General features: G+C 33.1%; 1 protein-coding gene across 1 annotated transcript; it reads left to right on the plus strand.

The window, feature by feature from the left end:
• Positions 1–1,626: 1,626 nt before the first annotated feature.
• LOC130805337 (cysteine protease ATG4) lies at positions 1,627–13,818 on the plus strand. Its single transcript, XM_057670092.1, has 9 exons — positions 1,627–1,770; positions 1,877–2,529; positions 2,614–2,699; positions 2,803–2,853; positions 3,055–3,425; positions 6,870–7,008; positions 10,287–10,342; positions 10,417–10,487; positions 13,333–13,818. The coding sequence occupies exons 2-9, from the start codon at positions 2,046–2,048 to the stop codon at positions 13,533–13,535; spliced, it is 1,461 nt and encodes a 486-aa protein (XP_057526075.1). The 5' UTR covers positions 1,627–1,770; positions 1,877–2,045; the 3' UTR covers positions 13,536–13,818.
• The last annotated feature ends 1,277 nt before the right edge of the window (positions 13,819–15,095 follow it).

Genomic DNA, 15,095 nt, shown 5'->3' on the forward strand with positions numbered 1-15,095 from the left:
TTAAAGAATACTCCCTTTGTTCTTTTTTTTTGTTCACTTACGTTTTTCTGCTTCTGGAGAGAAAAATTTTAATTGGAATTTTAAAGTATATATTGAAGATAAATTATATTCATGTGAGATCTTATTAGATCTGTCGTGAAGCAAATTTTTATTTTGGAAAAATTACCTAGAATAATCGAATCTTTTCATGATTTTCATATAATAATCCTATCTATTGATTAACCATGAATAATCCCAACGTTAGGGGTATTGCCTAGAATAAACTCGAGTAACCCGATGACATAATAGGCTATTTACCAAAAAAGTAAACTAAAAATTAACGTACAATTAAAGAAAAATTTTAAATTTACATAAAAAATTTTGAATAACAAAAAAAATCAGAAAATTTTTAAAACATTTTTTAATCATTTTTTCGACATTTTATTTTAATTTATCTTTTTTAGAATAAAATTTGCTATGAAAAGTCATCCGGCAAGTCATCCGGTTACCGTATTTACTCTAGGAAAATACCCCCAAAGTTGGAATTATTTTTGGTTAATTAATAAGTGAGATTATTGTAGGAAAGTTATGAAAAATTTGGATTATTCTAAGTAATTTTTTCCCTTTTTAATATATAATTTTTACAATTTTGTATGATGCGTGCTTAGAGATATTAACACTCAAAATTTTACTTCAAAATGTGTGCAAAAAAGTAAAGTGGAAAAACAAAAAGGAACGATGAAAGTAGTAAATAAGGTATAGTTTTAAAAAATTAATCAATTAAACAAATCTAATCATAAATATCAATTAAATAATTCTAATCATAAAGGTGTTACATGATAAAAAAATATTTGCCTGTATGAAATAGGGAGAAATTTTTTATCATAAAATTGGCATGTATTTTAAATTAATTGTATATAAGATAGACAATATAGATCTATCGATAATGTATAAATAAATGAAGTACATTATAAAATATAGTCTTATCTTACTCATCCAACTAGATATGCTAGTTTTAAGTAAGTTGATCAACTAAATAGAGTTAAAGGTACTAATTGTTTTCTTATTACTCCCTTTGATTTATTATTTTTGTCCCATTTGATTTGGACATGTTTGTCAAAATAATTATTAAAATCTTAAAATCTTTAATTGTGCATAACCAAAAATTATAAAAAGTTGATATTTTTAATCTTTATGTTGAGATGAATTAAACAAGACTCAACTTGATTATGTTTTAACCTATAGATTAAAAATATAATACAAATTAAAAGTGAATTGTAAATAGTTTAAAAAAACCAAAATGAAACAATATTGCTGAAACAAAAAGAGTAATATTTATGATTTGTGGTTCTTTTTAGATTACAAAGTAGACTAGAAAGGGAAAATTATGTGATAATCTATATTAGGTACTTGACTGAAGAAGGCCGTACTTGTGAGAATGTATTCTAGCCACTGAAAATTCCTAATCAATCACCGTCTGTTAAATTCTTACACATAGAAGTGATTTATATTATAAATCACCATTATTTACTTAGACTATTTCAACCCTGAAGTACTTGATCTAAAAAAATTATATTTGCTTCAAATGAGATAAGACAACTCCTAATCAATTTGTGATTATAATAATAATAGTAGAATTCTGTTGGTAAAGAAAACAAGGCTTTGCGTCTACTAAACCAATTCTCTTCTTCAAGGGGAAAATCAACGCTTAAGACTTAACACGCCATTGTTTTCTCTCCCCTCCATTCTTTTTCTTCCCCAATTCATTCTCTCCGTCGGCCGAACATCCAGGTTTTTTGGCCTTCTCTTTCTCGATTTCGTGATGGAAATTCCTTCATGTTCTTCAATTTCTTCTCAATTTCAATGTGTAAGCTGATTTATTATTCTCAATTTCCAGGTTAAAATTATGCACTTTTTTCTCCATAGTCTGATCAAGGCAAGAATTCTTCAAAAATTGTAAATACGAAGCAATTAGGTTTTATTTTATGTGCACTTAATTTGGCGATTAACATAGAATTAGATTAGTATTTAGTATGATCAACTATGAATAACTTGAATTTTAGGTGATGAAGAACTTGTTTGAGAGAACTGGTACTGATAAATCGTCGTCTAGTACTAGTTCCTCTTCAATTTTCCCTAAATTTAAACACGATCACAAATTATCATCATCACCTAGGGCTTCTTCGTTTTTGTCTGGGATTTTTGTATCAACATTCTCAGTTTTTGAATCTCGTGCTGAGGAAGGAGTAAATTCGAATTCGAATTCTCCGAAAAAGGGAATTATAACTAACGCCAAAATTAGTTGTACTGGTAGTAATGGGTGGGCAGCTGCCGTAAAAAGAGTTATGGCAAGCGGGTCAATAAGAAGGATTAAAGAGAATATGTTCGGGTTTTGTAAGTCGAGTGTTATTTCCTCAACAAGTAACATTTGGATGTTGGGGGTTTGTTATAAACTCGATGATGCTATTGGCGGTGATCCTGTTACTAGCAATGGTTTTGCTGCGTTTGTTGAGGACTTCTCCTCGAGGATTTTGATGACATATAGGAAAGGTTAGGCTTTATTTTGCATCAATTGATCCTAATTTAGTTATTCAAAATGTTTTGAGGATTATTGTTATGTTGGTTGTATCTTAGGGTTTGATCCTATTGGGGATTCAAAGTATACTAGCGATGTTAATTGGGGATGCATGCTTCGGAGCAGTCAGATGCTTTTCGCACAAGTGAGTTGGATTGATAGTTTTTGATTTATACCTAATTAGTAACCTTTCTTGGTTACCATAGTAGAATTTTTTGCATTTTTTTTACCAATTGTCAAATTTTCAGGCATTGATTGTTCATCGATTTGGGAGATCTTGGAGGAAAAATGTGAATAAGGTGTGTTTTTGAGTTCGTTCTCGTACGTCAATTTATTTGAGACACGATAAAAATAATTAGTTTTCAAAAATATATGCAGAAATTAAATTAAATTAATATTAGTTATCATTTATCAAAAAGGCATAAGGTAATGAAAATAGAGGTCTGTTTATTTCTTTATAATCTGAAAGTTAGAATACTAATGGTACATGTATTATGCAGCAAGTTGAACAAGGGTACCTTGAAATCCTACACGAATTTGGTGATTTTGAAGAATCAGCTTTTTCAATCAATAAGCTTCTAGAAGCTGGGGAGGGTTATGGTCTAGCTGCTGGGTCATGGGTTGGCCCTTATGCCATGTGTCGTGCTTGGGAAACTCTAGTTCGTGCTGAGAAAGTGAAAATCAATAAATTACTACCAATGGCTGTCTATATTGTCTCTGGTGATGAAGATGGTGAACGTGGTGGAGCACCTGTTGTTTGCATAGAAGATGTATATAGTTGCTGTCATGAGCATTCAGGTGGTGCAGCTGATTGGATGCCAATTCTTTTGCTGGTCCCTCTAGTTCTTGGGCTTGATAAGCTTAACCCCAGGTTTGTTATGAGTTTAATGCATATATGCTATAGTTTGTAGGAAGTTCCATGCTTTATGGTATTGCTATTTTTTTAGGTAGATTGTCAGGCTGACAAAATATAGTGGAAACTAGTCTTTATATCTTAGTAGAGATGGGTGGTTCATATCTTTGGTTGAAGGAAATTCATACTCTTGAAGTCTACTTTAAAATTTGAATAATAAACAATTTGTGTTCTGTTATGAATATAATTTCCATCTCTGAAGTTTTTGTCTTGGCAGCAATATGATTGACTGAAATGCTTGTTGATGATGTTTATATTGAGCTCTTATTAAGTCTGGTGTAGTGATGTGGGGTCATAATTGTTTGTGTCAGTTTAAGCAATAACTAGGAACTGAAAACAAAAGGGATAGGCCAATTAACTTGAGACAAGCTCACTAGTTTGATGGGGTTTACAATTCCACTCTCAAAGCTCTTACTAGCAACAGAAAGTATACTTAGTGAAAGGGACGTGCTTCAAACTTTTCTCAAGATGAATTCACTAAGAATTCAAGGTTTTTTTAAAGTTAAGCATACCCATTCATATTGCTTGCTATGTTTATTCCTAGAATACGTCAAGAAGATTTTTCATGCCCAACCTGTAATGGCCTCTCCAGAAAAATGCCTCTCATGTTCTAATAGTTTTCCCCCCTAAATTCCTTTGATTAAGGAAACTAAAATCTGAATCAAAACAACTACACAACTTCGAATGTAACATCCCTAACCTAGAGTTATAACTTGTTCTATTCTAAGCAAATGTAACAATCTCCTTTTAAAATTATAATCTTTCAAGGCTAATCAACATGTTATAACGATTTCACTTGAATCAACTTAATGATGGACCTTTTTCTTGTGTAACATCTAAATGATGCCATTGATGAGTGCTAAAATATTGTAACTTCTACATGCAATAAGTGCATTTAGACACCATTTCCGAATAAATTGATGTATGATTTCCATTTTACTAATTGTGACCTTTTCTGGGATGTTGGGGAAGATTGAAGAAATGGATTTTGTTTAGTTTTTTGAGAGCAGATGTATAAATACAATGAGGTTGAAGTTGGTGAATTCTTGCATCTATGTTGCCTAATATTGTTGATATGATGGAGAAATATTCATTTTAAGAAGCTAGTGACATTGTTTGTTGGGAATTCTGGTGATTAAAGTCATGCTTTTGTCTCAATGAAGACTTGTTTTTTGTGTTCAATATTCACTTTGGATAGTTAAAAGTTTGGTGATTTTAAAAACCTAGCCGAGAGTATTTTGTTTATAATTAATTCCATATGATGGGATAATTGTTGGAAAGAATGGGGTAATATTATGTGATGGCAGAGGGAGGGGGGAAGAACAGTTGAAGCAGGGAAAAGCGAATGGATATAGGAGCAACGGTGAATGGGAAGAAGAGGAGGTTATTTAGGGGTAGGGAAGGGTTAGATGTGTTCGTTCGAATCATCAAGTCGATTTCGGATCAAATGTTTTGAGTTGGTTTAAAATCGACTCTTGCGTCCACGTTTTTTTACATAATTTTAAATTCATTCTGAAGTCGGATGTGGTTATAAGGTTGGGTAAATGTAAGGTATTCGATTTATTTTGAACACCTCTAGAAGGGTGTTGTTGTGAAGCCCCGGTGGTATGGATGTGTTTTTATTTTCTTTTTTTGTTTTTTTTTTCATTTTCTGCCATCCGTGCTGTTAAAGAAAATCTACCAACTGCTTGGGTTTATTGAAATATAATCAGTAGTCTGATTTATTTTGATCGGATAATTCATCAAGTTTTCCCTATTGAAGTTGTATTTATATTCAATTATTGTCAATTGTAGTTGACACTATAAGTTGCTCTCCGATAATGTTCTCCATCTACCTTGATGCATTCCTCTCAATTACTAACTAATTATGCTAGTCACAAATTACAATTATGCTAAGGAGATAAGCATGTGTGTTTCTTTCTCAATAAAAACATATTTTTTCTCAAATTTTCTTAACATGCTAATGAGGGTGAATCTGAGTTTCCTATTTGCCTCATGAGTGGATACACCGACTAGATCATATTTTTTCAGCTTTGGCATTTATATATTTTACTGAAATCTTCCTTCCATATTATAAGGTTTTCTTAGATGACACATGGTTCCATCTTTTTTTTTTCAAAACACAATTACTCAACTATGGGATTATGCTAAATGTACCAATAAAATAAAGCTATGATTAAAAGCATACATTATTTGATGCAAGGGAAATGAATTACTCCGATATTCTGAATTGAAGTTCTTTTTTGACTTTTTGCAATCTCAACTTCAACCCTTATGTTCTTTATATATATATATATATAGGAAGAAGTTCAAGTGAGAACCATCCTTATATGAGAACCGTGAGAACTAATTTGCCTGACAAAAAAGTGTTACTTGTTCACTAAAAAGGTGTTACTATTAGGCAAAAAAGTGTTACTTGGTTTGAAAAAAAAAGATGATACTTTTAGGCAAATAAGTGTTACTTTAAGAAAAAAAATTATGAAAAAAACTCACAAAAAGGGGTTACTTTTTACATAAAAAGGTGTTGCTTTTCGAAAAAAACGTGTTACTTTGTATTTATATTTTTTTTCTGAAAGTAATACTTTTTTTCTAAGATGTACCAAATTATTTTTAAACAAAAGTAACATTTTTTTGTCCAAAAGTAACACCTTTTCTGTGAAAAAGTAACACATTTTTATCGGAGAGATTGGTTCTCGCGGTTCTCATATAAGCTTGGTTCTCATTGGAACTTGACCATATATATATATATATATATATATATATATATATTTATATGTATATATATATATATATATATACATATATAACGAGAATGTTCTGTATGAATTTGGGTTAAATTTGGCTTGTGGTATCCTTGGATTCATTGTCTGACTAACGGTAACTTTCTTCTAGTAATTATATGTCTAAATTGTCATCAATTTGCCGTAATAAAATAAGGAATCAATACGATACGATAATACCTTGTTTTTCGCACTATGGTACTAATACAAGTACCAAAAGGTGATCTTGAAACTTTTTGTTTCTTTGCACTATGGTACAAATATATGTACCAAGAGGATGTCTTGAAATTCCTTGCTTTATATGAGTATATAATACAAATCATAATTTGTAGAAATCAAATTTTGTCACTAAAAATTAGTTCTGATTTAAAATTATCAGTTTCACTCAACTATCTGTTTTGATAGGATGTTTCAAGTAAGAAGTAATAATCAGTTGCGATTGGAAAATCATTTTTGTTCTATACAAGTAAGGTGAAGAGAACAAGACCATACATTAAAGCAACTAGTATTTTAGAATTAGATTGCCTTAGTAAATTTTTGCTATCTAACTTGCAATTTTCTTTGATTTCGTGGTTCTTCAAATTTAATTGGGTTTTTAACCTTTTATTGTATTAACTGTCAGGTATGTTCCTCTACTGGGGGCTACATTTACATTTCCCCAGAGCCTTGGCATCTTAGGCGGGAAGCCTGGTGTTTCAACTTACATCGTTGGTGTGCAAGATGAAAATGCATTCTACTTGGATCCACATGAAGTTCAACCGGTAAATGTGCCCTTCAATATCACATCATGCATTTGTTTGCCTGCTTATTCCTCATGGTATTTAAGGAAACTAGTCAATTAGTTGGCCTGTTCGCAAGCTGAATTTATTAGTAATTTGGGAGAGTTAAGGGAAGAATACTGTTATCATGGCAGATGAATACAATTTTGCAAATACCAAACCAGCTGAGGCAGTTATGGTTATGTGTTTGGTGGATAGCGGGCAGCTATGTTGTGAAAAATCATACTTCTCAAAACAGTTGAAAGCAATATCATGTGCACAAAGACGTCTCATGATTTTTATGTCAACAACTTCCCAGCTTCTCTCCTAATTTCCAAATGCCAATATCATTGGATGTTTTAATGTGTTTGGTTGATTGTTTCTTGACGACTTTTGACTGATTCAACCTTGCTCAAGTCCCCTTTAAACTCTGCATCTTTGATTGTTTTCCTTGTATCCATTTAAGCTAGGAAGGCTCTGAATTTAGATAGGGAGGTGTTCATTGGTTGTATGGAAACCTTTGGGAAAGTCTTAGTTATCAGGAGAAGAAGTTAAAGTTGAGGTAGCAATTTGATTATGTTCAGTTGAAGAAGGTATATATGACATGCATAAGCTCAAATGGATGCACTGAGTCACTGACTATGGTAGTTATTGAATGGTGGTCTATCAATGAATCAGAAAATACATTCTTTTCCAAATAGGGCATAGAACACTTTTGGGAATTGGAATCATTCTCACTCTAAAGACGAATATTTTGAGCTATTCAACAAGGCAGGAAATAAATAAAATGATGGACTCCTAAAATCATAGGCTCCTAGCTTTTATTGAACATAATTTATTGTAAGTGTTCCTAACTGAAAAATTATAATCATCAAGTACAACCTGTCTCAAATCCTACATGTAAAGTAAATCCTCAAACAACCGTTTTCTATAGGGGCCCCTTTTCTAGCTCTCGCTAAAGGAATATGATAAGCGTAGATGGGAATGATTGTACGTTAGTATTTGTTGTTTTGTGCCGAATGTTGGAGTTTTTATATTAGCTGCTACATTTAAATTCTTAAGTTATTAATGAAAAAAGTTGAGTTTCTGTTATCTTTGTGTTCTAATTTTTGTTTACAATTTACAGTTTTTGTTGTAGCTACTATTATATGTTGTTTCTTCCATTAAATCTTCAAAAACAAAAAAAAACAAGAAAAAGGAAATTTGAATTTTTTAACAATTTTTTTTAAATAGCAAACAAGATAATATATAATACAATCATGATCTTAAAAATTGCGTTCCAGCAATTCATAAATCTGCTGACTAGTGAATTGCGTTCCTGAATTTAAATTGTGAACTGAAGTGTAGTGAGGCTGCCGGCTGGTAACACTGGTTTTAGTGAGATTTGATGATCATCAAAGTGGGGCATAAACTAGGTGCTGTATTTTTTTTTCAAAGTTTATTGTTCTTGAATCCTCGTGACTATAATGTGAGGAGTGTAATTGAAGAAGTTATAGGTGTAACCCTTCCGGTAAGTTCTGCTTGCAGGTTGAGGTTTTTGACGTGCTTGACTCTTTCAGTTCAATCTTGTTCTTCTACAAAGAAATTAAGCTTGAAGGCTTTTATGCAGATTAAAGATTTGAATATATTCAGGCTAGAGGTATTCGGAAAAATCTTGATTGGAAGAGGAGAAAATATGTTTGAAACTGCATTACTTAAACCGGATAAATGTTGAACTTAAGGAATTCTTTTGAGTTGCTAGATAATTTTTGATGTGAAGTATATGTCAAAGTTGTTTACATATGTGCTTTCGGCAATCACTTGGTCTCAAATTTGCTTGTTAGTCAAATGAGCTTTGAAATATTGCTAATGTCCGTTATTAACTTTACAAGAGTTTTGACTTTTGTGTTTTGACCAAACTCGTTGATGAGTATCTCGTGAGTGTATCAAAATCACGTAGCTAATTGACTAGTGAAAGGCAATATATTAATCATTCATTTTCACTTGAAAGTCTATGATCAATATTGCTGGCTTATATGGAGGTGAAGATGGTGACTGCTTGTTTTGAGATGAGCATTCAATATCATTGTCCTCGATTGTGCACAGTGTGATTTACATATCTCATTCAAGTTAAAACTCCAAATCACTTGTTACATAATATCAACTGGGTGTTCTGTGCTTTATACTCAACATTTGAAGAAAGAGGAATTTTGAGGATATATCTGTAAGAAAAAGATGAGACAAGTTTGGGGCTTTGATGCGAATGTGAGTGTGCACATCTCAGAAGCTTTTACTGCTGTAGACAATGATGCATACAACTCTTGTCCAAAAATCTGCTAGTTAAATGCTGTCATTGGTTGTTTGTTTTGTATGAAAGCAATTTGCATATACACGAGAAAGAAGCTAATCTAATGTTTTCGTGATTTGGGGAATTATAACCATCTTGCTTTCATTGCTTTGCATGAAAGAGTTTTAGTAGCTTTGATTTGATCCTAAAGAGTCTTTTGATTTAGAAGACTTGGCTGTATAAAGACTACTTCTTGATCTTTTATATTATTTATACAGATGTACACAATTAAAGACTCCTAGTTTGCTTTTCATCAGTAAAGAAATGATTGCAACGACACATAGCAGAATGTGGTAGGAAATTACTAATATTAACGTAAAGATCATTCTGTTAGATCTAGATGATTGTGCGCAATACAAATTACAATACATGCCATTGTGGTGAATATTGATGATATGCAACATTTCAAGTTATTGACCTGTTTTATGATACATAAGTTTGTTGTATTTTTCTGGAACACCATGCTTGAAACGCAGTTTTGAGGGATGATATTGATGATATTGTGAGGTAGTGTCATGAACAGTAAGTTGATGATGAATTCTTGAACTGCTCAAGAGCTGCGAATGGTTGACATGTGTGTTTAAGTTAATTACTTAGTACAGCAATGGCCTGTGTTGCTTTGTACCATGTCTTGTCTTCTTCCTTACTTTTGGTCTTCTTCAATGGAGTTGTATGCACTTCATACTTGTTAGGCAACAGCAATTCACATGAAAATCTGGATTTTCTTTACCTCGACACTCTAATTATCTAATTTCTGCAGTCTGGGATTCATTTCAGAGTGAGCAAAATGCTGCTGTTGTGGATTTTGCTTTTTTTTTTTTTTTTTTTTTTTTTGTTAGCCTTGTCTCATGTTGATTTAAAGAGTAAATTGATTAATGGGCTCTTTACTTTTTACTGATCGTTGTTGAAATTAAGCTTGATATCCCTCTCGAACTGCTCTTATATTGCCTTTTAGGTGGTTAATATTATGAAGGACCAGGCAGAGGTAGATACTTCGTCATTCCATAGCAAGTAAGATTTCCACTGATTTGGATATCCTTAATGTCTTTGGTGGCTTTGTTACTCATTTTTTCTCCTTGCACCAGTGTGATCCGGCAAATTCATTTGGAGTCTATTGATCCTTCATTGGCAATTGGATTTTATTGCAGAGACAAAGGTACTGTCTTGGCTTCTTAATCCATTTCATGTTAGTATTAAGTTTTGTGTTCCTTTCATTTAGAGTTGAACTGCTGAAAAAAATAATTTCATTCTTTACTATGGAGGCCAGATTGTTTCTGAGGCCTACACTATTTGTATATTAGATTATCTAGGGTAACCTGAACTAATAACCCTGTCTTCATTCAAGCCAAAGTGAGTTCTATCGTGTTACTGACTGGCCACCTATAATATAAATTAATCTCGACACTTTGTGATTTTCCATGGATGCCATTGCCGGACCATTGTAATCAGGTCTACAGCCCTTTTTAACTAAAAGATACATCAACTTTTATCCAAACAAGTGATATCATTTCAGACTCATTGCTGCTCTTCCACTTAAAGGGAGACCTTTGGTTGAGTATCTAACCTGTTCTATTTACCGTTATAGAATAAATAAGAGAACTCACCCAAAAGATTAGCCTAGTAGGTGAGAGAGCCCATTTACTCTATAAATCTCACATTATTTGCCTATTCAACCGATGTGGGACAAAGTCCTATAACCTTATAATGGCCTCAATCCATTGATTACCCCATAAGTTCCGACGTCTTCGTTGCTCACGGTTGACTTAACCCAGGCCACTCCGGGTCGGCTCTGATGCCATTGTTATAGAATAAACATGAGAACTCACTCAAAAGACTAGCCTCTCACTTAGATGAAGTGAAATGGAGTACGCTATTTTAATGTGGACTAAGTTCATACAATACTTTTGCCTCTCACTTAGATGAGGTAAAGAGGGGTCAGATTTATGAAATCTTATCATTGTAAATACAAATAGATGTTTTTAATAGACCCTTAATTGCCAAACACCATATGCGTCTTCACTTGAATAAGAAATGCACACGATTTAATGGCCTCTCATCATGATCCAAAACTTGTAGGCAATATGGTCATTGGTGACTTGTAAGATTATTGCATCATCTAGGGTCACCAACTCATCTGCAAATCTAGCTAATATTTAAACTCGTTATTCTGACTGAATGCAATACGGTTCGAGACGTGACGGGTTCGCAAATCACTATCTGAGGTGACTTCGGAATGATGAATATATTTTAGTATTATAATTTACTCTTAATAATTAGATTTTAAAAGATAAAGAAAAGAAAATTAAGGGAAGATAGTACCCTTTTTGCTAGTATTCTTTAAAATAAGGAAAACAAAAGGAAAGAAATAGGAAAAGCTAAAGCAAAATAATAAAAAGTAAAACATAAAAAGAAATGGAAAGGGAGCACATTAATTTTAGCAAGAAAGAGAGTTTATTTGTCCGCCTGCAAGGTGGTGGACCAAGTGCAGTAAAAAATTAAATTTTAGAAACTTATTGTAAAAGTAATAAGAGTAAGAATTATAATATAAGTGGTGTGTAGGAGTGTTCAAGGGGTCGGGCCCCGTTTTCAGGCCTTCTCCGTCCCATTTTAGGAGGGTTATGGGAGGGTTGTGCTGATATTGGCTGGGCGGAAAATAGGCTTTATTACTATTAAAATGGACTGGATTCTAAATGGGTTGAAATATGGGCTGAAAAGGGGACTTTGAAACTTTAGAAAATGGGTTCTTCTATGGGTTGCTAACTTAATGAGTTAAAAATATTGCCGTTTTGTTGGAGTAATCAATTTGAAATGGGGTTGTTAGAATTTTGTAATACCTTAGCTATGGAGGCACAGTTCATGACGGTTTAGTAAATTAGAAGAACTCCCGCCATTAATGGGGTTCAAATGTTCATGATGGTTTAGTCAAATAGAAGAACTTCATCTCATCTTGAACCAATTTTCAAGGTTACCTTACTCTTGATTTCCGTCATCAAAAGTAATTGGTGTTTGAATGTGACGAATTACAACGTAATTTGGAGGCTGAACTTTTATCAATGCTAAGCGTTACAACAATTCGAATCCAAGACTTTTCTTTAGACTTTTATCAAGGCTGAAAGTAACTGATATTCGCCATCGAAAGAAATTTGCAATTGGTTGAGTTTGACTGAGTTTAGAACTGATTGTAAGATTCATGCAGTGTATTTATGTTTTTTTTTTTTGGAAAATTGGCCGGGCCAAGCTGAACTGGGCTTTGGAGCTCGATTTTCTGTTAATTTCACCTTTTTCAAAACCCGTATCCAGCCCGACCTATTTTTTTTTGCAAAAAACCCAACCCGACCGTGTGCAGTCCGTTCAACTCCCCTACTGGTGGGCCAAGTGCATTAAAAAAACAAATTAGAATATTTTCATTTGTCCACTTTTAAAGTGGTGGACCAAGATCAATAAGAAAGAAACTTTGTCAACCCTAACACTGTACTAAGAGTAAGAATTCGGCAGCATCTTTCATGTTCTTCGTTCTTCTCTTCTCTCCATTAAAACCTTAAGGTAAGCTCCTTATTTCACCTTTTTATAAGTTTTTTTTACTGATAACAACAATCTTCACTTCATATTTGCTCCGATGAACCGGAACGGGGTTGCAAGTGATCTAGGTCGCGTTTGACCAGCGATCTGGGACGAGCGTTCCAATCGTAGACTGGAGCTTCGTTCTATGATCTGGGTAACATAGGTTTAAACATTACATTGGGGATTTCGCCTTCTTTGTATCTGTGATATGTTAAGATCCTCAAATGAGACAATTGAAGTCACCTTAGAGTCCAAGACTAGCGGACTGTTGATTTTTGGAGATTAAAGAGTGAATGCATAAATGCATGTTCATACTTTCATTTGTTTGTTGACTGTTAGATGACTTTTAACTTTCAAGGACAGGATGTGATTTGTTCATTGTTGTTGTATAGACGGAGATGCACACATTTACGCTCATCCCTGTTTATTTGTTTGTTCAGATGATTTTGATGATTTTTGTTCACGAGCTTCATCGTTAGCCAATGAATCAAATGGTGCTCCACTATTTACTGTAACTAAGAGCCGTAACACTCCTAGGACATCAAACCAGTGTGGTATTGATGAAACCCGAGAAGATGATTCTTATGACATAGTGCATTCAAGTAATGATGATACGCACGAGGATGAATGGCAACTTCTCTGATGATGGATTGATGTTACGTGTGTGGGGATTCAAAATGTGAACTTGTTAATATTGATGTTGATCTCTTGATTGCTTTAGCTTCTAATCTCACAGAAAACGTTTTATTTTAATTTAAATTCCTTTTTATTGTTGGAAGACAATGGAACTTGGTCATCTGAATTCAGATAGTGAAAATGTTGACATCAGTAGAAAAAACTTGGTAGTACATCGTTTTTCAGGTGTAAATTCGTTTGTTCTATGAAATAAAAGGTGTTTATTCAATGAAAGGCGTAGGATATCTTCATTTGTTTCTAGTTTTTTGGGAAATCTAGCTTTTGTAGATCGATCTCAATTCCAACAATGAGATGTGTTAATTCATTATATTCCTCTATTTCTATAGCTTTGCTATATCTAACTTTAAAACGACTAAAATGACTAATTAATTTATGTGCACATCTATTTATATGAAATTGTAGAAGATGTTTGCTATTAAGGGCTGGTTGATTATAGAGTTGAACAAATTTTGGAGATGATGGAGATACTCCTACAATAATGGTGCTAATCAAGGTTTTGAGTTGATTTGAATTGCTTTTGAACAAGCATTTTTGATAAACTCGTATTTTCAACAATGAAGTGTCCTCTTTTATCCCTACTCTAGACTTATACGTAATTGTAGTAAGGTTCCCATTTCATTGTTCTTTTCATATGGAAGCATAAACTAATTTCAAACCTTTATTAAGCAACCTGCAAGCTTATCGAGTCAAGTTAGAAGCTTGTTCAACTCGCTTAAACTCAACTTGTTAAGGTCTCGAGTTGATCACGAACTCGAGCCAAGCTCAAGCATATTGAAATCAAGTGTTAACCGAGTTGGTCTCAAGCAGTTTGCGAGCTGTAGCACCTCTATGTAGTATCTTTTTTGTGATATTCTTTTTAGTCAATACAAACTGTCAAAAGTTGTCAATCAAGTATTCTTGATTCACTTAGCGAGAATTTGATTCTATGTCTTTAAGGTCATAAGTTTAAATTTCACCAAATGTGTATTTAAAGGAGATTGTCAACAAAGGATGATTATGGGTCGGATCTGGGTCAGGTCCAATAGAGTCTTGGACCATTGCTAGTTGTACTTTGTCAATTTTGAAAATTTAAAATGATTAAGACAAATTAATAACAAAATGAACGAAATAAGATAAGTTTCAACTTATTTCCAAAAGTAAGCATGCAATTCTCAAACCTGTGATTTGGGGCTGTTCGCAGTTATTAACTGCGAACAGGTCAAAAAAAACAAACTAGCTGTTCCCAGTTACTAACTGGGAACAACTTTGACTTTTTTTTGACCTGTTAACTGCGAACAACATGCTCTACAAATACACACAGGTAAAAAAAAAAAGTGAAGTAGCTATTCGCAGTTAGAACAGGTTAAAAAAAAAGTCAAAGCTGTTCGCAGGTAATAACTGGGAACAACTAGTTTGTTTCTTTTTACTTGTTCGCAGTTACTAACTGCAAAAACCCCAAATCACAGGTTTGAAAATTATATGTTTACTTATGGAAATAAGTTGAAACTTATCTTATTTCATTTATTTT

The sequence above is a fragment of the Amaranthus tricolor genome, chromosome 2 (genome assembly GCF_026212465.1).
Source record: "Amaranthus tricolor cultivar Red isolate AtriRed21 chromosome 2, ASM2621246v1, whole genome shotgun sequence".
Classification (NCBI taxonomy): Eukaryota; Viridiplantae; Streptophyta; class Magnoliopsida; order Caryophyllales; family Amaranthaceae; genus Amaranthus; species Amaranthus tricolor.